The 24,702-nt window shown below is 39.8% G+C and overlaps 1 protein-coding gene across 8 annotated transcripts in view; it reads right to left on the bottom strand.

The window, feature by feature from the left end:
* birc6 (baculoviral IAP repeat containing 6) overlaps positions 1 to 24,702 on the bottom strand; it is a 149,578-nt gene that overhangs the window by 50,417 nt on the left and 74,459 nt on the right. For 5 of the 8 annotated variants that reach the window (XM_051646496.1, XM_051646502.1, XM_051646500.1 and 2 more), the window contains exons 57-65: positions 23,909 to 24,038; positions 23,087 to 23,218; positions 21,995 to 22,156; positions 21,243 to 21,416; positions 16,157 to 16,356; positions 15,520 to 15,820; positions 12,457 to 12,674; positions 9,635 to 9,799; positions 7,696 to 7,861 (exon numbers count right to left, since the gene is read on the bottom strand). In XM_051646496.1, the coding sequence (XP_051502456.1) occupies positions 7,696 to 7,861; positions 9,635 to 9,799; positions 12,457 to 12,674; positions 15,520 to 15,820; positions 16,157 to 16,356; positions 21,243 to 21,416; positions 21,995 to 22,156; positions 23,087 to 23,218; positions 23,909 to 24,038 (1,648 nt within the window). The remainder of the gene's footprint in view (positions 1 to 7,695; positions 7,862 to 9,634; positions 9,800 to 12,456; positions 12,675 to 15,519; positions 15,821 to 16,156; positions 16,357 to 21,242; positions 21,417 to 21,994; positions 22,157 to 23,086; positions 23,219 to 23,908; positions 24,039 to 24,702) is intronic. The other 3 variants (XM_051646497.1, XM_051646501.1, XM_051646503.1) reach the window with 1 other exon arrangement.

Here is a 24,702-nt window from a genome sequence, read left to right as displayed (position 1 = left end):
CACTAACTTTATATATGAGCCTTACAGCGTATGTCAGGGATGTTGTGTGTAGGCGTGTGATATCCCCATAATAAAAAAAGCTTTTAAAAGACAATGAAATAAACAGAAGAATGTGGTGCAGCACATTCACAGAAATGGCAGATCTTTGTACAAAAACTAAAAATACTATGTATTTATTGTAAGGCAAGCATCACTATACTATTACTTGTACTCAGAGTTGGGGATTTAAACAAAACCCTGACAAAATCTGGCACTATGTGTGCTACGGACATGAATGACCCCTTAAATCGTGTGGCTTGTTGAGAACAGATGTGCTATTACTTCTCTAAGCAGTCAAGCTTAAGATTTCACCTGACGGATGATAAAACGTGAAATAATACCAAAGACTTACATTTAGGAGGGATCCTAAAACAATATCCAAGGACCAGAATATCAGACTTGGAGGTGGGCTCTTTTGACAAACACCTAGAACACCCTAGCAACACACACTTTAGGAAATGTAAAAATCTAAAATCTAACCTAAACTCTAAATTATTAGCTAAACACAATGTTGGAGTCCCCAAAAACCCCTTTCCCCCAATTAATATTGTACAGTCCAACTCTCATTCAAATCTCCACATAAATCTTAATTCATATTACAAAGGAGATGCGGGATAAATAAAATTATTTCAATAGTCTTCGTCAGTGCTGCATTGTAAGGGTGACTGGCTGTCAGATTACAAGAAGGTTACATAAAAATATATTGGAGAGAGGGTGGAATCGAGACTAGTAGTGGGTCTGACGTCTCTTCTGAGAGGAGAGGAGGGAGGGAGGATATTTATCTGTGGGAGAAGGAATTAAATGAATTTGTCGAATGGGCAACTACAGGAGGAGAGAGTTTGGACAGAACTCTGTGCTGCTGGAACCTGTATGAGCCAAACCACACGAAGGACGTGCAAAATTGCCTATTTTCAAAATCAACTGGTCGGTGCATTGCCTGAATGATTAATCATCAAATTTGTTGAAGTCGTCTTGTGTTGTTAGCCTGATTTCTAACTTCAAAAACAGCTACACAGAGTACAACAAAATAGAACAGAATGCAGGGGTTTCAAGATGAGTTTTTAAAGTTTGAATACACTCTTAAAAACACAATGCTTGTGGCAAGAAATTGAAAAAACAGGGCAAGTCTCTACACTGGGGCTGGGTATCATCAACAAAGTCACAATACAATAAAGATCACGATACAGAGGCCACAATACGATACATATTGCGATTCACGTGAATATTGAACTGAATTTCTCCTGAGCAAAATTTAGTATAACAGTTGTATGTAAATTGTTTAAGCATTTCGGCAAAACCTCACATTTTGTGGCATTTAAAACAATAAGAACCATAAACTCAAAATGAATTATTCTATTACCAAAAAACAAATTACTTTTATTGGCCATTTTATCTTTCTGCTTTTGTTTTGTGCTACCCTTATAATGGTCTCAACACAAGTCAAACACAACTCATTTCTTTACACTTGAATTCAAATGAAAAGTTGTATAATAATCATAACATGAAACAGTTATAAGTAAATTTAATCAGAACTCATATAGCCCATATTTTAGGCCACATTTCTAAATTCACAAGAGAAGTCCCAGATTTCAGTTAGTGCAAAATATGCTGTGCTAAGTTCAAGTGAAAAAACATGCAATTGCGTTTTCTAAATAGTCTAACTAGTCCTCGCATGTGATACACAATATCTCCACTGCAGATCTTTGGCATTTTCTGCAACTCGGTTAAGAAGGTATGTAACAAAACTAACTTTTTATACTGTATACTAATTATATACAGTATTTAGGCTATTCACAATCCAAGTACAGTAAAATGCAAACTGCTGGATTAAAATTGATTTAATATTAGAGCATCTCCTGAAATGGCTAGAGATCATGTGCAGCACTTGCATAAAGAAAAAACTATGTGCAGGCCACCAACACACAGAAGAAAGAAAACTCTTCATATGAGCATTCTTTGAGAAGCACTCGCACTGCGATTGTGAGTGACACTGAACATCTCAATGAACAGCAGATCAAACATGCAAAAATGGACAAGTGGACGGGTGCGAACAGAGTCCGAAAAGTACAGGTCTGTGGGAAGATGAGCTAAATTATTTGCCACTGTTCAAAAAAAGTACCTGCCTTTGGTTATTTCATACTCTGGGAGAGAATAAATTAAGGGAGCATATCACCGGTGGCGACATGTGAGGGTCAGACGTGTGAATGGTGAGCTCTGCGCACTTTGCTAGTTTTAATACTTTTTTGTCATAAACCGGTGAGATTTGATACACTCTGATTCTTGACTGTTCTAGGAAGACAATATGTCAAAGAATTCAAAATTTTCAGGATCTGGAGACATTAAAAGACACTTACGTGCTCAAGCTGAAGTCCCTGAGCAACAGGCCGAAAGAATGGGACTCAGTTTGGACAGTGCGGTGAAAGAGATTCAGTGTCAACTGTTGAACATGCCGGCAGTGCTGGTGAAGGTCGTTGCTGACTTTGAGGATCTTGCTGTAATACATCGATCGATCACTGCCATGGAGACAAAATTCACTGATGTAGTTACAAGAGTGTCGGATGTTGAGAAATGGATTGATTATCTGGAGTTATCGGAGAGGAAATTAGCTCTCCGATACTTGGGAGGGCATTTGGGAAAAGTTGGAAGACCTTGAGAATTGTAACCGGAGAAATACCGTCAGAATTGTTGGAATTCCTGGGGACAATGAAGGCAGAGATATGGTGAAATTCCTAGACGGGCTCTTCCCGAATCTGCTCGACATAACAGGCCATAAGCTGGAAATCGAGCGAGCTCACAGAGTTCCGGCTCAGAAATCCGCGGAGGGAGACAATCCCCAACCAATTCTGGCCAGATTTCTGAGATCATTCGATAAAGATCTTGTGTTACGCGAGACGAGGAGTAAAGGAAGGCTTTCTTGGAAGAACCACAAAATTTTCTTGTTCCCAGACTTTGCGAATTCGACAAGAGAGAAACGTGATCGATTCAAGGAATGCAAGAAACTCTTACATCAGTGGAAGGTCGCTTTTGCACTGATGTTCCCGGCCAAATTGAGAATAGATACTAAGGATGGCTGCAAAATATTTACATGCCCACAGCAAGCGATGTCCTTCATAAAGTCAATGGAATGAGTAGGTCATTGTGTGATACTCTCTATGCAGCCGAGTGTGCCTGACTCACTGAACATTCACTTGACTATCCAAGGAAACTGAGTGCCTTCTTCGTTTCTTTTTGTGCTGGTTCCGCCTAGCGGCTGGAGTTTGTTTTGTGGGATAACACTCCTTTGTGTCAGTTTGTGGATGAATCTGCACGTTCTTTGTGCTTATGCCTCCTATTGGTTGGAGTTTGTTCTGTGGAATATTTCTTGCAAAACATTTGATTGATTAGGGCATCTGTTGTACTCATGTAACAGCCGAATGGGCTTGACTCAATGAATATTCACTTGACTGTCCTAGGAAACTAGGCGTCTATTGTGTTTCTTTTTGTGCTGGTTCCACCTAGCAGCTGGAGTTTTTTTTGTGGAGGAACACATCTTCGGAACAGTTATGTGGATGAATCTACACATTCTTTGTGCTTTTGCCTCCTATTGGCTGGAGTTTGCTTTATAGATTATTGTCTGTTGTGTAATTCTGTATCACAAAATTTGTATAGAAGCACCGGACATGAGCAATCCGACAGCAAAGTTGTCGCGGGGGCTCTCGTAGGCATACATGAACGGTTTGAGTTTAGAGGGATGGATGCCGGTTGGTGCTGTCATGCACAGGGTTAATGCGCAAGTTTTTCTTTTTTCTGTGTTTTTTGTTCAGGGGTAAGTTCGGGGTTTGGTTGTTGCGCTAATGTTGGAATGTGGACGTTATAATTTTATATATTCTATTTTTTTCTAATATGTCAAATGTTAATATGAGTGGATTGTCTCTCTCCATGTGGAATGTGAATGGGTTGGGGCAACCCATAAAAAGAAGGTTATTTATTTTCTTAAACGTAAGAAATATGATATAGTATTTCCTCAAAAAACACATCTTTATTTTGCAGGAAGCTGAAAAATTTGGGAAGATATGGGGTGGACGTGTTTTATTTAGTGCTGGCTCAAGTAAGAGCAGGGGAGTCATTACACTGATAAGTAAGCATCTACAATTCAAATGTCTCAAACAGATTAAAGATAAATTAGGAAGAGTCATTATTGTTTTAGCAGAAATTCATGGGCAAAGGTCGATTTTGGCTAATATTTACACACCTAATGCTGATGATCAGGGCTTTTTTATAGATCTTGAAGGGATGTTGCAAGCCGCTGGCATCCCTCATGATATAATATTGGGAGGAGATTTTAATCTTTTGATGGACTCAATCCTTGATCATACTGAAGCAAAAGTGTGTAAGCCCCCTAGAGCAACAGTGACGCTTCACAGGATGTGTAAAAATCTTGGTCTTACAGATATTTGGAGACTTTTGAACCCATCTGGTAGGGACTATAAATTTTTTTCATCAGTCCATAAGATCTATTCTAGAACAGATTTTTTTGTATATATCCAAGTCCCTCATTTCATCTGTTGTTGATTGTTCAATGGGAAACATTTTAGTCTCAGATCACACCCTGGTGAGGCCTCCTTGCTCGCACGTGCTTTTTCAGTTCTGCCCACAAATCTTCTATCATATTGAGGTCAGGGCTTTGTGATGGCCACTCCAATACCTTGACTTGGTTTTTCTCAAGCCATTTTACCACAACTTTGGAGGTATGCTTGGGGTCATTGTCCATTTGGAAGACCCATTTGCGACCGAGATTTATCTTCCTGGCTTGAGATGTTGCTTCAATATATCCACATAATTTTCCTTCCTCATGATGCCATCTATTTTGTGAAGTGCACCAGTCCCTCCTGCAGCAAAGCACCCCATAACATGATGCTGCCACCCCCATGCTTCACAGTTGGGATGGTGTTCTTCGGCTTACAAGCCTCACCCTTTGTAGTCTGCCTTTTTTATAGTGGTTTTGGAGCAGTGGCTTCTTCCTTGCTGAGCAGCCTTTCAGGTTATGTCGATATAGGACTCGTTTTTACTGTGGATATAGACACTTGTCTACTTGTTTCCTCTAGCATCTTCACAAAGTCCTTTGCTGTTGTTCTGGGGTTGATTTGCACTTTTCACACCAAACTACATTTATCTCTAGGAGACAGAATGCTTCTCCTTCCTGAGCAATATGATGGCTGTGTGGTCCCATGGTGTTTATACTTGCATACTATTGTTTATACAGATGAACATGGTAGCTTCAAGTGTTTGGAAATTGCTCCCAAGGATGAACCAGACTTAAAGGAGGTCCAAAAATATTTTTCTGAGGTCTTGGCTGATTTCTTTTGATTTTCCCATGCTTTCAAGCAAAGAGGCACTGAGTTTGAAGGTAGGCCTTAAAATACATCCAAAGGTACACCTCCAATTAAGTACACCTCCTATCAGGAGCTAATTGGCTAATTGTCTAAAGGCTTGACATCATTTTCTGGAATTTTCCAAGCTGCTTAAAAGGCACAGTTAACTTGGTGTATGTAAAATTCTGAACCACTGGAATTGTGATATAATCAATTAAAAGTGAAACAATCTGTCTGTAAACAATCGTTGGAAAAATTACTCGTGTCATGCACAAAGCAGATGTCCTAAACGACTTGCCAAACTATAGTTTGCTATATTAAATCTGTGGAGTGGTTAAAAAATGAGTTTTAATGACTTCAACCTAAGTGTATGTAAACTTCTGACTTCAACTGTATGTGTGTGTTTGTCTGCGTGTGTGAGAAGGAGAGATCTCTGTGACCGTAAAGGTCCTTTTCAATGCAGAAATAATGCAAAAACTACTAATGACGGATAAAAATAACCACAACGGAATTATTTAACAACTTTCTCATCAATGTGTTGGATAATATTTATTTTCAGTGCAATCTCTGACTGGAACGGGCACTCTGTACATAACAGTGACATAAACAATATTCTAATATTTATACCTGTAACTTGTTGACACATTTTAACAAGTATATCATTATAACCGGTATAACGATGTATGAGCTCAATCTTCTAAATTAAGAAAATGCAACACTGTACAAATTTTAGCCGATTTCGGAAGAAATCTAGCAAGCTACAGGTCTGAAAACGCCCTAAATCACTCTATTACAATTGTTTATGCTCAAGCGATACTCCTGTTACTACGACGAACTCCATGTAACAGGGAATCAGATAGAGAGAGAGAGAGAGTTGGTATATATTTGTTAACACTCCACCATTCTGTAACGGCAAGTGTGTCATACCTCCGACTTAAGAGAGCGAGATCTCAGCAAAAATGTTGTCAGCACACTTATTAAAGAGCTGCCACTAAAAATATAATACCTATAAGAAAATTTTAAAAAACGATAAACTAAATCGACTTAGACTAATGGACTAATCGGTTGTTGGAAGACTAGTTGATCATTGTGACCCATTCCTAAACCAGACTTCACTTCCTCAATGAAAATGTGTTTGTGGCTGCCCACATACACTAACACACAGAGCTCTATGCTGCAATCATGTACTCTGTTATTTGCCCCTAAGCTGTTTCCTAATGTTTTTTAGAAGCAGCAGTCCATCTCTTCTTGTCTCTTCTCCCTCCCGTTCATCAGTTGGATGGGGCGTTATTACAGCAAGGTTGATCTGAGTTGCTCATTTCCTGTTTCACTGCCACAGAGACAGACTAAGGACCTAACAGTACAAAACACACACTCTTTTAACCCTCTGTGTGTGTGTGTTTCTCAGTTGTTCCCCAAAGATTGCCCAAATGAGCACCTCCTGCTGGTTGTGCGGGTTTAGAGTGCAAACGTTTGCGCATGCTGTTAATTGGAGTTGCACACACCGTGTCAATGTGGGGTTGAAATCCCCAGCTGATATCTGCAGCTAATTACTACACTCATCGTTTTATCGGCGCTCATTTAATTAAACAGAGGAGAAAAAAACTCACAGCACACACAAACAAGCACACTCACAGCACTCTGAGGGAGCTCAAATACAAAAAAGCAGAGCAGTGTTTGTTCTTGGCCCTTTACACACAGGAAATACTCAACACAGGTTTGTAGCAGAATACACTTTCACACACACACACACACACACACACACACACACACTTTTAAACAAGCAGCAATTACTTCAAGATTTTTGCCAACACCAACAGGCCATTGAAAAGCCAGAGATTTACCAGGAAGTTGTGAATGTCAATGAACTAATATCAAGATAAGATACATCAATAAAGACATTGCATCTGGTCATCTTAGCATCTAATTTTGCATTAAAAATGAGTGTGTCCACGTTATTTGTCGACAACCCTTATAAACAATGTATACTCGCCACAAATGTAGAAGTGCTACTAAGCTCAGCTCTGGGTAAATGCTATAATCACTCAATGGGCAATTCTGTGATACCTTAACAACTGAGAAAAAAAAACATGATTGACAGAGTAAGTGCGAGTGAGCTCAAAAAAGGCAGGGGCTCCACCTGCTGTCTCCATACACAATGAAGCACTTAAAATAAGGTACCTTTCTCTCAACTAAATCTTCGTAAAAGCAGTAGGTTTCATTTTGAAAACAGCATTTATGTAAAAACCACAGATCACATTATCATATGTGACGTTCATACACAGGTCTGAAAGGCGTGTCCTACCTGAATCGTTGCGTAAATATGAGGACATGGCAGGGATGAGACAGGATTGGCTGAGAAGTTCCTGCAGGACAGACGGCAGCAGTGAACTGCTGTGACCTCTGTCCTCTCCCGAGATGGTCTCACCGGAACCCACACAGCCCGATGGGTTAATGTAGCTTGCCAAAACCTGACATTCACAGAAAAAACATAAGGAGACATCAGGCATCCACACAAAAGTAGGCACAATATACAAAGAGAAGAACAGGATTCAAATCCACATCTCCCAGGGGCTCATTGTGTCTGAAGCATGTGCTAACCACTAGGCCACAGCTCTGGCTTGCATTATTTTTTACAGTTTATACTATCTAGATGATAACCGTCCAACTGCAAAAGTCTTGCAGTGTTTCCCACAGGATTTTGTGAGACTGTGGTGGGTGGACCTCGGACACTCTAGGGGGGCCAGGGACATGTTCCCCTGTAAGAACATTTTGTACATTTAAAAGTTAAATGCATCAATCTGGTGCACATTGAGAGCAAAATTAAGAGGCTAGATCTATGAGGAACTTTGAGCTCTTGTAAACAATTTTGTGCTCTAGTAGTAATTTAATCAAAAACACATGGTTGTTTTGATATGAATGATGACACGGCAAAAAAGTCACACCCACAAAGCATAAACGAGACTGTTTAATACAGTTCAGAAATGGTCAAAACACAAAATCGACTAGAAAAAAAAGACAATGTGTGTTTAATTTTGAGCCAGGGCTCGACATTACGCACTGTCGTGTGCTTGTCCTCCGGACAAGTAAATTTGTCATTCACTTGTCCGAGTAAAAAAAAAAAAAAAAAAAAAAAGTTACTTTTCCGGAGAGAAAAAAGGACATTTTACATGCTCAAGTTACTTGTCAAAGTTTATGTTGTATATTTTTCTAAACTTATGACCGATGCCCAACCTAATAGTGTAACTATGCAATCAACTCAATTCTCCACGACAGAAATGTAAACTGCACTGGGAAGGGAGGAGGCTATTGTCATGGTAATTATTTTATGCTTCGTATGGTAGTCAAATAAAGAAAAGCCTACATCGCCACCATTTTAACAGCTTTAAAAGTTTTTAATAGGAGTAGGCCATCAAGTATTCAAGTAAACATTCAGAATGAAATACAACATAAAACTACTACTGGTCTTCACTGTATGATTATAATACATTAATACTTTTTAAAGCTACTCAAGTTATTCAGTCAAGAGCAGTGAGTGTTTTCTCATTTTCTTGTTATGATTGTTTGATTATTATAATGACACACTAGACGGCAGCAGGTCTATTAGCTTACATTTATACTTACAAGTCTGACATTTTAATACAAATCCACTTTTTTTTTTTTTTTAGCTGTTTATGTTCACTTTAGGCATCACTCTCTGTGTTTAAATGAATACTTCACCAAGACGGGCATTTTGGCGGAATTTTGAAATGCATTTGACCGTTCAGGCGCGCATTAGTGCAAGCATTTTTGGAACACGCGCATGTTCAGCACACACACATACACCACCTGTCAATCAAACAGGGCACAGCTGTTACTAGATGTCGAGCCCTGTGAGCCATCAAATAAATGAAGCAAAAGTGGTTACCTGTATTGAACTGTGGCTGACTGACTGGGAGTGAGAGATGTTTTGCCAAAGCAATGGCGCAAAACACAATGTTAGAGAACTTTTATGTTATTATGAGAAGTGTAAAAATATTTTCGGTTCATTATGAAACTGTGGCGGGCCACCACAGTCTAGGTGATTAATGGGAAACACTGTCTTGTGAGAGTTGCATTTGCTGTCACTCAGGTTAAATTTAAGTTTAGGGGTAGGTGTAGGACTTCAAATAAACACAAGAGACACAGTATGAATGTTACATTCAACATTCATGAGACTTTTCACAGTAGGATGGTTACCATCTAGAAGCCACCCTCAAACACACCTGTAACAGGCAGGTCACATGCTCCTCCTCTAGACGCTGTTTGGTTAGGGCCTGCTCTACGTCCCAGCCTGACGCCGTGGAGCCCGTCCCAAAGCCTGTTCCTTTAGCCCAGTACAGTTGCTGCTCTTCTGTGGTGCCACCGCCATGGCCGCTGGAGACCTGTGGCTGAAACAAATACACTTTACAGTGAGGTTCCCATCAAGCTGGACATGATCACTCAATCAAATATTTGACCGAGAAGGGTTATTCCTCTCATTTGAACTCTTATTCTCACTTTCTCTCTTCCACACAAACACAAACAAAAGATTAATGTTGATCTTCCAGATAACATCCAGCTCTTATTTACAGCTTGCTCTCAAGACAGATAGCAACTCAACCCAACAACTTCACACATCTTAACAACATTCTGGCAACATTATGAGGGGAAATGGTGAGGATGCTGTGCATCTGCTAAGCAAACTTAGCAATTAACCTGTTTCCTACAATGTAACACTCCTTTAAAAAGCTGTTAGCCCATTGTGTCTTGTAGAGCTTTTTTTAAAACTGCTTTTCTCTTTATTAGATAGACATAGTAGACAAGAAATTATTGTGTAAAGAGAAGGCGGATAGGATTGGAACACGTTGCAGGTCAGACCCGAACCAGCATCACCAGCATGATGCATTGTGGCTCAACGCATCACAAACTAACCACTGCGCCACGGCTCTGACATCAGCTGATTTGTAATTTGGGAAGAACAAATGGGAAATTCAGTGAAAGAGACAGAGAGAGAATAAATGCATGTTGACCGCAGTGCTCTTCTTTGGTTGAGAGGGAGCAGGCTTAATATAAGCTCTGCCAATACTTCTGCCGTCCCAAGGACGCCTATTATGCCTGACAGGCCACTGGCCACCATTCAATTCCTCAGCCCTGAACCCCACCCCTCACCAAACAATAAATCCATGCAAACACACAGACACACAACCCAGCATCCAGCTCCACTTATGCATTTTTTTCTTAAACAGTGACATTTTAAAAAATAGACTTTAATATTAAAACCAGTCTGAGAGAGTTGACTTACTGGATATTGATTCTTATGAAAGTCGTTTGCTTCAGTATTGGAGGTCTGATGATGGTCGTTTTTTTCTCTCATTATTTTCTCATTATGATTGTGCTGCAGTTGCTGCAGTCCTTTATGAAGAGACTTTTATTTCAGCTAAATGAAACTCTACACAACCACATAATGACTAAAGGAGCTCTCTGACTCCTTTCTACACTTTCCCCTCATAATGTAGGACTACACCTGAATGAAAAGTTGTTCTCTCAGGCACACACCCGCCCCACCTTAAGTCAAGGGCTTTGAATAAAGACTCCTTCAGCAGTCTGTAAAAAGGGGCTACCAAAGTCATTAATAAAATGAGACAAAAACATCTCTATTAAGGTCTTTACTACAGTGTTTGTTCCTCTACCTGTAAACACATCAGCAACCGACCGAACGCAGCCGTTAAAGAGGCTATAGCCTACAAGTTTTTTTTTTTTTACCCATTTATTTTTCACTTATAAGTCCACTTATAATGATAGTCAAGTTTTTTTGTTGTTGCACCAAACAGAGAAAATTTACCATTTTCCACCTACTCTCACACACTTAGGATTAAACATACCTTTGAGAGGTTAGTTCACCCAAAAATGAAAAATCTTTTGTGTATGACATACTTACTTCAACAGAACACAAACGAAGATTTTTAGAAAATATCTCAGCTCTGTAGGTCCATACAATGCAAGTAAATAGTGATCAGACCTTTGTAACTCCAAAAATCACAAAGGAAACAGAAGTAATCCATATGACTCCAGTGTTTAAAGGGATAGTTTACCCAAAAATGAAAATTCTCTCATCATCTACTCACCCTCATGCCATCCCAGATGTGGATGACTTTCTCTATTTTGCAGAACACAAATTAAGATTTTTAGAAGAATATATCAGCTCTGTGGGTCCATACAATTCAAGTGAATGGGTGCCAAAATTTTGAAGCTCCAAAATCCACATAAGGACAACATAAAAATAATCCAAATGACTCACTCCTGTGTTTAAACCATATCTTCTGAAGCGATATGATAGGTGTGGGTGAGAAACAGATAAATATTCTATATTGTCCTTAATTATCACAAATTCACTTCTCTGCCTAGTTTTGTGATGATATGCTCATATATTGGTGCATATCTCCCACTACTGGGCAGAGAGGAGAATTTATGATAATTTATGACAATATAGAATATTGATCTGTTTCTCACCCAAACCTACAATATCGTGTCTGAACACAAAGATTTAACCACTGGAGTCTTGCGGATTACTTTTATGATGCCTTTATGTGGATTTTGGAGCTTCAAAATTTTGGCACCCATTCACTTGCATTGTATGGACCTACAGAGCTGAAATATTCTTCTAAAAATCTTCTAAAATTCATTTGTGTTTTGAAGAAGAAAGTCATACACATCTGGGATGGCATGAGGGTGAGTAAATGATGAGAGAATTTTCAGTTTGGGTAAACTATCCCTTTAAGAATATATGTTAATGAAGCATGCAGGCATTCATCGTTCATCAGGGCGCGTCAAGCTGCAGAATATTGAAGTGATGTTGATATGTAAACATCAGCGGCCATAAGTAATATATTGTTTGTGGTTGTGACATCATGTTTGTGGTTGTGACATCATAATCATGCCGATATCTGAATGAAATGGTGACACCTACAATGGTGACACCTACCATGCTGCACAGCTGTGAAAGTACACATTTAGGTTGATTAAATGATAAATAAAAGGTACGAGGAGGGTGTAGGTTAACACTAACCTCACTAGAGTTGGCGCTACAACTGGGCACTCTGGGTGCGTGGTGGCTGAGGGCAGACAGGCAGGCCAGAATGAGATGGATGGCACCGATCTCAAGAGCCATACGTCTTAACAGAAGCCCATCGTCCGTGGTGAGGGGAGTCGAGCTGAACAAGGTCCGCAACACATGGAAGGGCAATGTTGGCAGAACGTTAGCCGAAGGAGACTGCAGGATGTGACCTTGAAGGACAGAGACAGGGAGAACAAGAGAAAGCATCTTAGGAGGTAGAATGTTATTTAACGCTTGGAGTTTACACATCTCTGCAACGAAAAATCTACAATAATTGGCTAGATTTTAGATAATCTGATGTGGCCTACATGTGTATAAGGTTTTCTCTAGCATTCGATAAGACACTGAACCAGTCTACCAATACGTCAAGCTCTCAGCTGACCAATCAACAGTCTAGACGGACAGAAATACACACTGAGCAGCCAATCCAAGCTCAATTAAACCAATCAATGAACCAACCACGCAGAAACCCAATCAATGCTTCCCGTAGGGGAGATTCAGAGTTAGTTGTGTATCTGCCTGCAGGGTGTATCCATTAAGACTATTAGATGAGTTTGATTCTCAGTTGTGTGGGTTTGTATGGACAGGGGCGAGTCATTCTGAAGTTTTTTGAAAGGCCCGAGGCAGTTCTGGGTAACCCCGTCAGATCACCACAAACATATGCAGTAGCTCTGTTTCAAACTGCCTCACTATCTATTGCCTACATAGTTAGCTACCTTCTAAGGGGCTGTTCAGACCGAACATGTTCTTGTGCTAGACGCGAAGCACAGGAAATAAAAGTTGGCATTTTTTTTCCTGAACTGGCATCTAAAAAATGTTGCACTCCTGTGAGAGATACTGAAAAAAACAGCTGGACATGGTACACCAGTCAAAGATGTTAGTCTAGTGCATTTACATAAAATAAAAACTGTGGAAAAAGAGTGCAGACGGACACAAAAACGCATTCGGTGTGAACGGCCCAGCATCATAACCGAAATAGAACATCATTAATGATTTGAAACGCTCCTCATGGACATGTGAGTGATGTGACTAGTCACTCAGATGCGCTACAGAAACGCTCCTCACATGACATGCTAGGGAAACTCAACCAAGGCTAAAAGTGGATTCCAGGAGTCAGAAATTAGCGTTTGACCCTAATGTGCACAAAATTTTATTTTGACTTTATTTAGCACTGAAAAAAATATTTATGATCAATACCAATATACTTCTAGTGAATTCAAAGAACGAATGGGTGTGACGTCATTTCAAACTAAATCTGGCCAAAAAGAAATCGTTTTTAAGTTCGTTGTGGTGGTTAGAAACATCTTGACAGCACAAACTTTCAGTAAAACTTTGTGCCGGCTGTTAAACACCTTTCTACTGCCATTGGTCCATGAAATAGGTGGCTGTGACCCGGTGCTCCACCTACTTTGACGAGAACATCTTTTTATGGTTAATTTCTTTACTCCGTTGAGATCAGTACTGGATTGCAGAGTCGCTACCCTTTTATACAACTATCTTTTGCAGTAGCATCAATGTCTTTCTTTAAAAAAAAAAAAAAAGTATAAAACACCTTTTTGTGATCTTACTTGGATTCTTTTTACAAAATTTATAAAACACAAAAACAGAGGGTAACTGGTGCATACTATGACCATGAATAGCGTGTTTGCGCCATGAATGCAGAATGTAAACATCACAAATTACATGAATACTGAATTTATATTACTTTAAATGATCAATGAGTGATAATTGTAGAACAGCTTGTTTTACAGATCAGATGTGGATTCTATTCATAGAATGAGGCAGGTAGTCATTAATAACACATTTCAATATTACTTTGGTTTAACATGTTTGCTGTCAGGACAGTGTGCGTCTCATCTTTAAATGCTCTTCTAAACACTGGACAGAGCAATATGGGCGGTGTCCAAATGTTCACAAAACAAAATGCTTAGCTGTTTCGACAAGCTTTCTTCTCTAGTGCTGTGAAAAATGTCGGTGTGAAAAAGATCAATATTTAAGTGCTTTTTAACTCTAAATCATCGCTTCCGGTAAGCTTCAAGAGAGGGTGGAGATCACGCGGTCTCTCATGTGACGTATTACCGTTGCCATGATACGGACGTAATCTTACGTTCTCCTCTCAGTTGAGACATCCAGGAAAAGCACAGAAACGCACCATTGTGAGTAAAGAAATGGATAAAAACAGATCTAAACCAAAACCAATGAAGCTTCTGTACAGCGTTCCTCATTCTCACTTGTAAACAGCGCTGCTCTTCCGGCTGTGACTCACGTGCGTCAGTTCTCGCGTTTCAAATACCAATGCACGTACCGCTTCTGACCAGAAGCATGATTTGAGTTAAAGTACTTAATTATTTATCTTTTTCGCACCAAAAGCTATAGGGTCGCTTTAGAATACATTAATTTAACAGCTGGTGTATGGATGATGTTTATGCTGACTGTATGTGATTTTTGGAGCTTCAAAAATCAGATTACCATTGACTCACTAGGACCTACTGAGCATAGATATTTTTCTATTTTTCTTCAAATGTGTTCTGGTGAAGAAAGAAAGTCATACACACCTGGGATATCATGAGGGTGAGTAAATGATGAGATCATTTTCATTTTTGGTTGAACTATCCCTTTAACTCAGCATAATTTTGCTGCCTACTGCTTGGAGCAACCTTAGTGCTGGAAGCCTGCCTCACTTGGGTTTGGAACAGAGCTGGAAAGTTCTCGATTAAAAACTTGGGTGTGATTTAAACTCTACTAGAGCCTGTTTAATATGAATGGTGATCCTAAAAAAATCTCTGAGCTCCTCAAAGAAGCACTGTAACTCAACGGGAGAAAGTGATATGCAGGGATTGCTGATGAGGTAACAGAAAAACATATAGGGAATATATATATCAATATATGAAACAAGGCCTGGGTCTAATTTAAATCCACTCGCTAACAGCTGGATTAATTCTGTATAAATAAATGATTTGTTAAATTTAATTAATCAAGTGTGTCAAGTGTTACTTGTATTTAGGCAGTACTTACTCCCTTCTCCGTCATCAGTGACGCCCAGCACCAGTCGAAGCAGACATTGTGCATGTTTCCTCTCCTTCAGCAGAACCTCTGCATATCCTGGCAACCGCAGGAACAGGCCAAACGCCGCCAGCGAGTGGGCAGGGATAGGTGACATGGTCTGTACGGAGGATTTGATAGGTGGGGGCTCAGTGGCGATGGTCTCGGGCGCCTCATACACCAGCTCCCCAGACTGCTCGATGGTGACCCATTCAAACTGATCGCTGTCCTTGGGTTTCTCCTGGGTGGTGGACGGCACCACGGGAGTGCTGACCTATACAGAACGATCCAGATGAACAGGCTCAGACACGCAAAAACTGACAGAAATGCTGACTAACCTGAGCTTACGGTCAGAGGATGAGAGCAAGGCTTATGAAGCAGAAATAAGAGTGGAGTGAAACTACAAATAATGATTGCTGTGGTAGAATGTGATTTAATACAAAGCACAAGCTTAAATAAAGCATGACAACTGAGATGAAAAATTTTAACTGCAATAATTATAATTACAGTATAAAGCCAATTTCATTTGACCAGTAATTTTAAAATGATACACTTCAGCATTTAAGAGAATCTGGGAAAATTTGTGTGTGTATCCGAGTGATATACTGACCTGCTGGATGACATCAGGGTACAGCATGGGAAGTCTCTCTGCGATGAGCGCCAGGCCGCCCATACCTGCAAACACCTGTAGGGGTGACTGAATCGGGCTGGTCTCCAGGAGACTGTCATCAACTGCAGCATCCAAACCCTCCTCGCCCGGAGTCATCGGCTCATCTTCTGGACACCCGCTCAGCATATCACCGTGATCTACTGTGAGAGAGACCAATAGAGCTCAGAAATTGGTTGCAGAATGGAAACGCATCATTCAATCTTTCATCAATAAAATCTTCAAAACTTCTAGCTGTAAATAAAGTGTTCTCAATAGCTCACATCATAAAATATGATGTCTAACTGGCCAGTGATATACAACAGCTCATATCTGTTCTCGTAAATCAGGTTTTTCTTTACTGAGATTGAGGATCGATAAGAGAGAAACAGTGGAAAGCTGTACGAAATATTGGCTGTTAAATGTCTCGGAATGTAGACAGTCAGAATAGTAATGAAACAGCACTGCTTTCAGACAAACACAAACCTTCTTTAAAGAGTTTATTGCTGTCAAAATGTCTCTTTATTTAAGACATTTAAATGTCTTTACATGGACATTTACTAAAGAAAAACAGCTCAAGAAGCATACGAAAGTATAAGAGGAGAGCACAGCCATGTCTCATATAACAAGAAAAAAAAAAAAAATGAGAAGTGTTGAGAAGGAAATAGACACTGAGCTTTGACAAAGGGATAAAAGGACAAAACAAGTTAAGGCAGGACATATCACATATTACATAAACGGACATATGTTTTTTAATAGCGAATAACCTCTCAATTTTAGTCATAGCCATGAACTATAATTTGCTACTTGCTCTGTTACATGTTTTCAGAGAAGAGTAGACATTTTCTAAGCAACATTCTAAGTAACATACATCTAAGCATACAAATGTCCCCAAAGCAAAGAGACTCTAGAATCCACAAAACATTTTATGGGGTATTTACTTATTTATTTTTTTTACTTTTATGGAGTACTTATTTTATGTATATATATATATATATATATATATATATATATAAAAAAAAGAAAGAAAAAAAATCATATGACAATGGCATCCCAAAATATCATCTTATTAGTACTGTCTCTGATACAGAGAAAAAAAAAGGTTTGAGACAGAGAAAGTATTTGCAATCAACACATGGATTTAAGCTCTAGGGGATGTTGAAAGATGTCCCTTGTTCTTTTAAACTGCTGTTGTTATTTCAGTTGTTTGCTTTTGCATCAGATATGGCGCTTCAAGGATGAGATTGAAGATCTTTCTGTCCTTGATGTTGAGATCAGTGCCAGATGAAAGCTTCTGCTGCAGACATACACAAGAAGCTTTTCTTAACGCAAGATGTGTAATACACTAACAATGGGGCATGGCTATATAAGAGCGAATGTGTTTTGTTGACTGCTGTAGGAAACTCAGTAGGGCATCTTTTGCCGCTTTTCCACCTTCTCATCGCAAAACTGTACCGTTCCATGACGATCTGGGCCAGTTGGCACGGTTAGTTTCTTTTTCCACTGTGGTGCGGTGAAATCAGGAGAATGTCCGTAACAGATCCGTCTGTGGACATGGCTTGAGAGGTAAACACTGGAGCGAGAACGCTATGGAGGATGATCGCATGTTCCAGTTTTTAAGACTGCTTTTTCCCCTGGTTTTACTCTGTTAATATTCAGAAAAGACACAACTCATGTTGCAAAAAGGAAAGCAAAGAGAAAAAGGCAAAGGTTTATCATCATGAGGACTTGTGTATGCCGCTAGACACGAACATGCAGAAAGGTAAAAGTTCTGACTAGCTAAAAAGGATATTTTTGACAAAATATATTCTGTAAGTATTTTAAGAAAATAGTACACTCACCGAGCACTTTATTAGGAACACCTGCACATCTACTTATTAATGCAATTGTCTAATCAGTCAATCGTGTGACAGAGGTGCAATGCATAAAATCATACAGATTCGGGACAGGAGCTTCAGTTAAAGTTCACATCAACCATCAGAATGGTGAAAAAATTTGATCTCAATGATTTCAACCATGGCGTGATTTAGATTTTTGGTGCCAGATGGGCTGGTTTCAGTATTTCTGTAATAGCTGATCTCCTGTGATTTTCACAAACAACAGTCTCTAGAGTTTACTCAGAATGGTGCAAAAAATAAAAAACATCCACTGAGTGGCAGTTCTGTTGCCGAAAACACCTTGTTAATAAAAGAGGTCAGCGGAGAATGACCAGACTGGTTCAAGCAGACAGAAAGGCTACGGTAACTCAGATAATCACTCTGTACAATTGTAGTGAGCAGAATAGCATCTATGTAGGCTACAATACTAGTTAAACCATCATCAAAAAAATCATGAAGATACACTAAACGTACATTATATTTTATTAACTTCACCAAAATATTAGCAAACTTGGCAAGCTAAAAACAACTAAAAGCACTTTGAGTTGCCCTGGCATTGGCAAATTGACCAGTGTACTAAAGCCATTCCACCAGCACAGTTGAGAACGGTTGAGTGCGGTTAGCTAACTGTGCCGAGAATTCTGTGCTGAGAACGGTTTAAAATCGTGAAGTGCCCAACCGTTCTCAAGTGGAAATGCTACTGTAACCATTCCGTACCGTGCTCAGAACCTTTCGGCCCGATGGTGGAAAAGCGACTTTTGATCTTAGTTTTGCAGCACACCTGCAGGTCTCAGAAAACCGACTTCGCATGTCTAGCTTCTGTGTCCAGAAACAAAAATATTGCAAACAGGCTGATCACACATCACAGTAAAAAGCCGCAGCAGTTCAGAACACCACTTGTGGTTGGAGTGGCTTCCGTGCACTTCCTCCATAGAGAAATGGACAGATTGCAGGCAGAGAAAATTATCCCTGGGCTAGTGAGCATTCCTTCAGTTCCTCGACAGAGGGGTGCAGGATGAAAGAGTGGAGCGTGTGGAAAGAATCAGAGTTCTCAGGGTATGGCAACAGTGAACTGACTCGGCTATGGAGGCCAATTAGCCGGAGGGGGGTGGGCTGAATACCCCAGGCACAATCACTAAAGTGAAAAATTATGACTGATGCCAGACTCTACAGATGCGATCAAACACAGGCTGCTCCAAGACTCCTAACTGAGCCGAACAAAGAAGTGAACACAGTATGCTTGGCAAAGAGAGATAAATAAAAAGGATACAAAAGCTTCTGTTTACTGAAGCAATGTTAACAAATAGAGCTTTACATCCAGATGAAAGTTAAACAGTCTGAGGGCTCAGAGTTCAGTCCCGTTTAACACACAGTGTCCCTACTAGGCACAACATGACAAGTTTCCAGTGTCAAGCTATTTTTCTTTCCTCAACAGAAGTGAAATACCATTAGAAGCAACAAAATCAGATCATATTTGATACTTCAAATAAATAAAGGTGATTTGTGTAACCTTTCAATGTTAAATACTATCTCCTATCCCAGCTCAGTAGGCAGAGACAACTATATGTGCTTTGCAGTTTTATTCCCCTGAAAAATAAAATACACTAGGGCTATCAAAACTTTTTTGTTTGAAAATCCTGACCAGGCCAACACAGCAATATTGGTTTAACTGAAGTGAGTTTGGGGTGGGATTATTTGCTTGCCGACCAATGGCAGACAGGGAATATTCAGGAAACATGTTTGAACACAAATTATTTTTGCTACAACATTTGGTGACGCTAGTGACACAAAAATTACACACTTCATCTTTAAGATTAATAGACAGCATCTGTGGTAGTTGTTGATTACAACAGAAAATAATTTTGACTTGTGCCTCAGTTTGTAAAAAAACGAGAAAATGTGTTGACAGTGCATTTGCAATGGAAGTGAATGCCCCATAGACTTCCACTGCCGATGTATGGAAGACCAATGGGATTTCATTTGGGTCACTGTGACCAACCAGCGCAATGGGGAACAGGACAAAAACTCATGGAAGAACATGGGAAAAAATGAAAAAAACTTTATCAGGTCACGTCAGGTTAGGACCTGTGTGAAATTATCCAGTCACAGGTTACATCGAGCAATCTGTCTTTGCTAGGTTAGTACATTCACCTGATTTTCCATAATCAGCTTTTCCAGGAAATGTGTGTGTGAATGAACACCCATATACATACCATTCTAACAGGGTTGAATCAATTAAGTATTGGCAGTCCAGAGGATAGGGGGGGGGGGGGGTTGTGGAAGAAGGCCATCAGTGTCAGGATGCTGGTGTTTTTTTTGTTTGTTTTTTTTTTTTACATGCATACCCCTCAGAAACTCTGAACACATCACTGACAGAGCAAAGCAAAGTCATTTGACATCTGACAATGCAGGACACTCAGAGTGAAATGTGTGTAGGAACACACGCATACGCAAGCACAAAAAACAAAGGCCAATCAGGTTATTTTTGCCTAGGGTGGCAGAAATCATGAGATGTGGCAAAGGGGAGCCAAAAACTGCAGAATAGTTTCAGGTGGGAACACATATAAGGATTAAGGTGTGTTTACTTATAACAGACACATACACTCATATGTACCATTAGTGGATCTAATTTTCCATTCAAGCACACACGCAGAATTCTAAATTATAGGGGTGGTTATCAGCATGGCCCTAGAGATACAATATTATACCTACATCTGGGTCACAACACAATATATTGCGCAAATCTTTAGATTTACTGTTATTCAAACCAGTGTTATATTGTGATTTTTTTACTCCTTTATTTCTCGTTCACCTGCATTGTATTTGGGTGCTTTGCACAATTATGTTCTTAGCTTGACTTAATCTTTTTCCCTAAAAATATTAATGTGAAAAATGTAACAAAAATATCAATTTTGAGAATCGACTCTGAGATTGCACAATATATCAATACAGTATCTTGAGATACAATATTGCAATACTTTGGAATATAATTTTCCTTCTCATCTCTCATCTAAATAACTAATTTCTGCTGGAAATAGAGCCTACGCTGCATCAGAAAGACAATGCCTGCAGATCGACTGCAAAATGGTAGTTTGGCAAATAAACAGAAGTGTATTATTCCATGACATCCAGTTTTTTGTGGGTATGTATGTGTGTGCGAGATTTCTGTTAACCTTTCTCTGTACGGAGCCTTTTGAAGGAATCGGTCTTGGAGAGGCCTGGGTCTGAGATGATCTTTGACCCTAGTTTGACCGTCAGGTCAATGGAGCGGTATCCCTGAGGAAGTTTACGCTCATACAGCAGCGTTAGCAGCTGGGCCAAGGTCATCTCCGGTGGCAACGGCTGACCTGGAGGGACACAAGTCAAAGTTTGAGCCCGAGTTGACAATGTGTACATAATTGAAATGTATCTACATTTCTACACAAGTAAACAAGTAAGGGATAACAAAATACAAATTGTCATTAATGCGAAATAAACTCTGATGCGAAGTGGAGTGGTCTAGTATTATTTTGCGGTAATGACAAGCTAACTGAACATTACGTCGCTTTTATAAATTATTTGAGAAGAAAAAGACCAATCAGAATCACGTTTTCCAGAGAGCCGTTTGATAATAGCATCAATCTGATAAATGATTTCATATTTCAGAACTGTTTGAGATACTCAAAGACTCTTTACAAGGGCCAGGACGAGACAGAAAGAAAGAACTTCGCAATTGACATTCATCAGACTCTCTGCATCACTGAATAAATGCAGTGAGGTGAAATGGCAGTCAGACAGGGACAGACTCTGAGGTGACCTCTACAATCATTCTAATTTGTGTGGAAAAGCGATGGATGAGAGATGATGAGGAACACAGAAGGGTAAAGAGTGGGCAAGAGGACTGGACAGAATGTGAGAGAGAGATAGAGGGAGAGTTTGATTTTACCAGGCAGTAATTTGTGACAGAGGTGGAAGACAGGCACGCTGATGGTTTTGGCAGACGGATCGACTCCTGAGGAAGCTGCCAGCTTGTCACTGAGGACACGCCCTCGTCGAGATGGAGGACGTGGAGGAGTGGACAAGGCTCTCTTTGACTGAGACTTCAAACCTAAAACAAATCATGAAGACAGTGTATTCAAAAAGCTTAGGCTACATAAAGGGATAGTTCACCCAAAAAGAAAATTCTCTCATCATTTACTCAGCCTCACGATATCCCAGATGTGTATGTGTATATTTCTTCTGCAGAACACAAATTAAGATTTTTACAAGAATATCTCAGCTCTGTAGGTCCATACAATGCAAGTGAATGTGATCAGACCTTTGTAGCTCCAAAAATCCTGTAAAGGAATCCATAAGATTCCAGTGGTTAAATCCTTGTCTTCTGAAGCGATATAATAGGTGTGGATGAGAAACAAATAAAGATTTAAATCCTTTTTTTACTCTAAATCTCCACTTTCACATCTGAAAGTCACATGTGGTGCCTGTATAGTTTCACTTTCACATCTGAAAAGGACTTGCATTTTGATCTTTTTCTCAACCACACCTATTATATCACTTCTGAAGATATGTATTTAACCACTGGAGTCATATGAATTACTTTTATGTTTCCTTTATGTGATTTTTGGAGTTACAATGGTCTGACCACCCTTCATTTACATTGTATGGCCCTATAGAGTTGAGATATTTTTTTCTAAAAATCTTTGTTTGTGTTATGCTGAAGAAAGAAAGTCAAACACATCTGGGATGGCATGAGTGTGAGTGAATGATAAGAGAATTTTCATTTTTGGGTGAACTATCCCTTTAAGAGTATAAACTGAAGAGATGGTCGGACTGGAGAAACATGGGTAAAATAACTCGCTTAAGGGAACAATGACTATAGAAAAATTTTATGATCTAAGTGACTCTTCAGTGCCTAATTGGGTTTTAAACTACAACTTGCAGCACAGATTGTAAACTATTAAGCTAAGTCTCCAAAGGAAGGAACAATTATAACTAAATTTTTACAGTGGATGGGGCCTTAGCAGTAAGAAAGCAGTACCTGAGGCGACAACAACACTGTAGTTGTCTTGGAAACCATTATCAGCCTTCATCTTCTCTTTCTCCTCATGGTTCTTTTTCTCTTTATCTTCCTTCTGTTCATTGATCAGCTTGGCTGTGATGCTGGGTGTGTCTGAAGGGTTAAAAATGCAAGATCTTCAAATGTTATTTCATAGTGTGAGTGTGTGCTTCAATGTGCCTGGGGACTCTGAAAAAACATTTCCCTTTGGAGACACATAGGCATCAATGTTCATGTCAGCTAAACTGATCGTCTTAATTATTGATGTTAAAGATGTAATACACCAGCAAAGATACACCAATCCATAATTCTAACAAGAGGTGCAGCATTTCCTTTGAGGGTCTTCCATCAAGTGTAATGGCAGTATGAGAACGGCTCTAAACAGCTAGGCCACAGCCAGAGACCCGAAGAGATACCGTACATGCACGCAGTCTTGCTGCATTCTGAGCAGCCGAAGACTATATCTGCCATGCTCAAGGTCTCCGGAGACAAGCTATTCATCACACACACACACACACAAACACACACGCACATGCTGTTGACGGTGCCACATGGCAGTTCAAGCCATACATGCTTTGTGCGTGAGACCTTGAGAGCCTGAAGATGTGGCAAAAGCTCAATGTAATCCAACATACAACTAGACTGCTGGATGAGCTGCAGTGAGTTTACGTTTTTAGTCTATGTGTCTATGCATTTTGGCTTAAATGGTGGATAGTGTGTGAAGACTCATCCATTTATAGATCATGAGATTCTTGTAGCCTTTGTGTTGGCACAAGAAAGTGTGTAGTCACAATGCCTTCATACCTGAGACACGGTCCAAAACTTCAGACAGTGTGGTTGAGATGGGCAGATGTAGTTTGCGGAACTTGTGGCCTGCTCCGTACATGGGATGCTGGATCACGTGACTGGTGGCATTAATCCGTCCTTTGTACAGCTGAAGCCGAGAGAGAGAGAGAGAAGGGGAGGTCAAGTTCATGATTATAATATCCAGTCAGGTAGTTACAGACATACACTGTATTTGTCTCCCTTTACAGGCCTTCCTACAAATATGCAAATTAAGTGACAGGCAGAAAGCTTTTCTGATTGGCCAGAAAGAGAAGCCAACTCCTCTGACATGCCAGGTAAGTGACATTTTATGTGTGGTACTCTATGAAAACAATTCACAGAACCTTTACAGCAACTTTTTTGTAAAACTTCCACACAAATGATCTTATTTGACTGATTTCCCTTCATTACAAACACAGAATCTAGGTTTTCATCAGTTTTAGACCGCTATCTCTTCAAGAGACTAGAAAGTTGCAGTAAATGTCATTTGATCACATGACTGGGGGTCTGGGGGTCTTTTGTTTACACTACTGTGCTATGGTGAAGAACAAACCTGACAGGAATGAGCAACTTGCAAGCAATGGCATTTGAATTTCCTGCTGCTGTCAAACAAAAAAAAGAATCAATATATCAACAAGTAAAAAAAAAAAAAAAAGAATCCCTATATGTATCGCTGAAGATTTCCACCCCTTGCCCTCTAAGTGGGCAGTCCAGGCATCTCATTCCAGAAAGGTGGACTTAAAGGTGCGTCTAGAAGGGACAAATTAAGGCCC

This window comes from Myxocyprinus asiaticus, chromosome 20, assembly GCF_019703515.2.
Source record: "Myxocyprinus asiaticus isolate MX2 ecotype Aquarium Trade chromosome 20, UBuf_Myxa_2, whole genome shotgun sequence".
Lineage (NCBI taxonomy): Eukaryota > Metazoa > Chordata > Actinopteri > Cypriniformes > Catostomidae > Myxocyprinus > Myxocyprinus asiaticus.
This window is presented reverse-complemented; position numbering and strand designations above follow the sequence as displayed.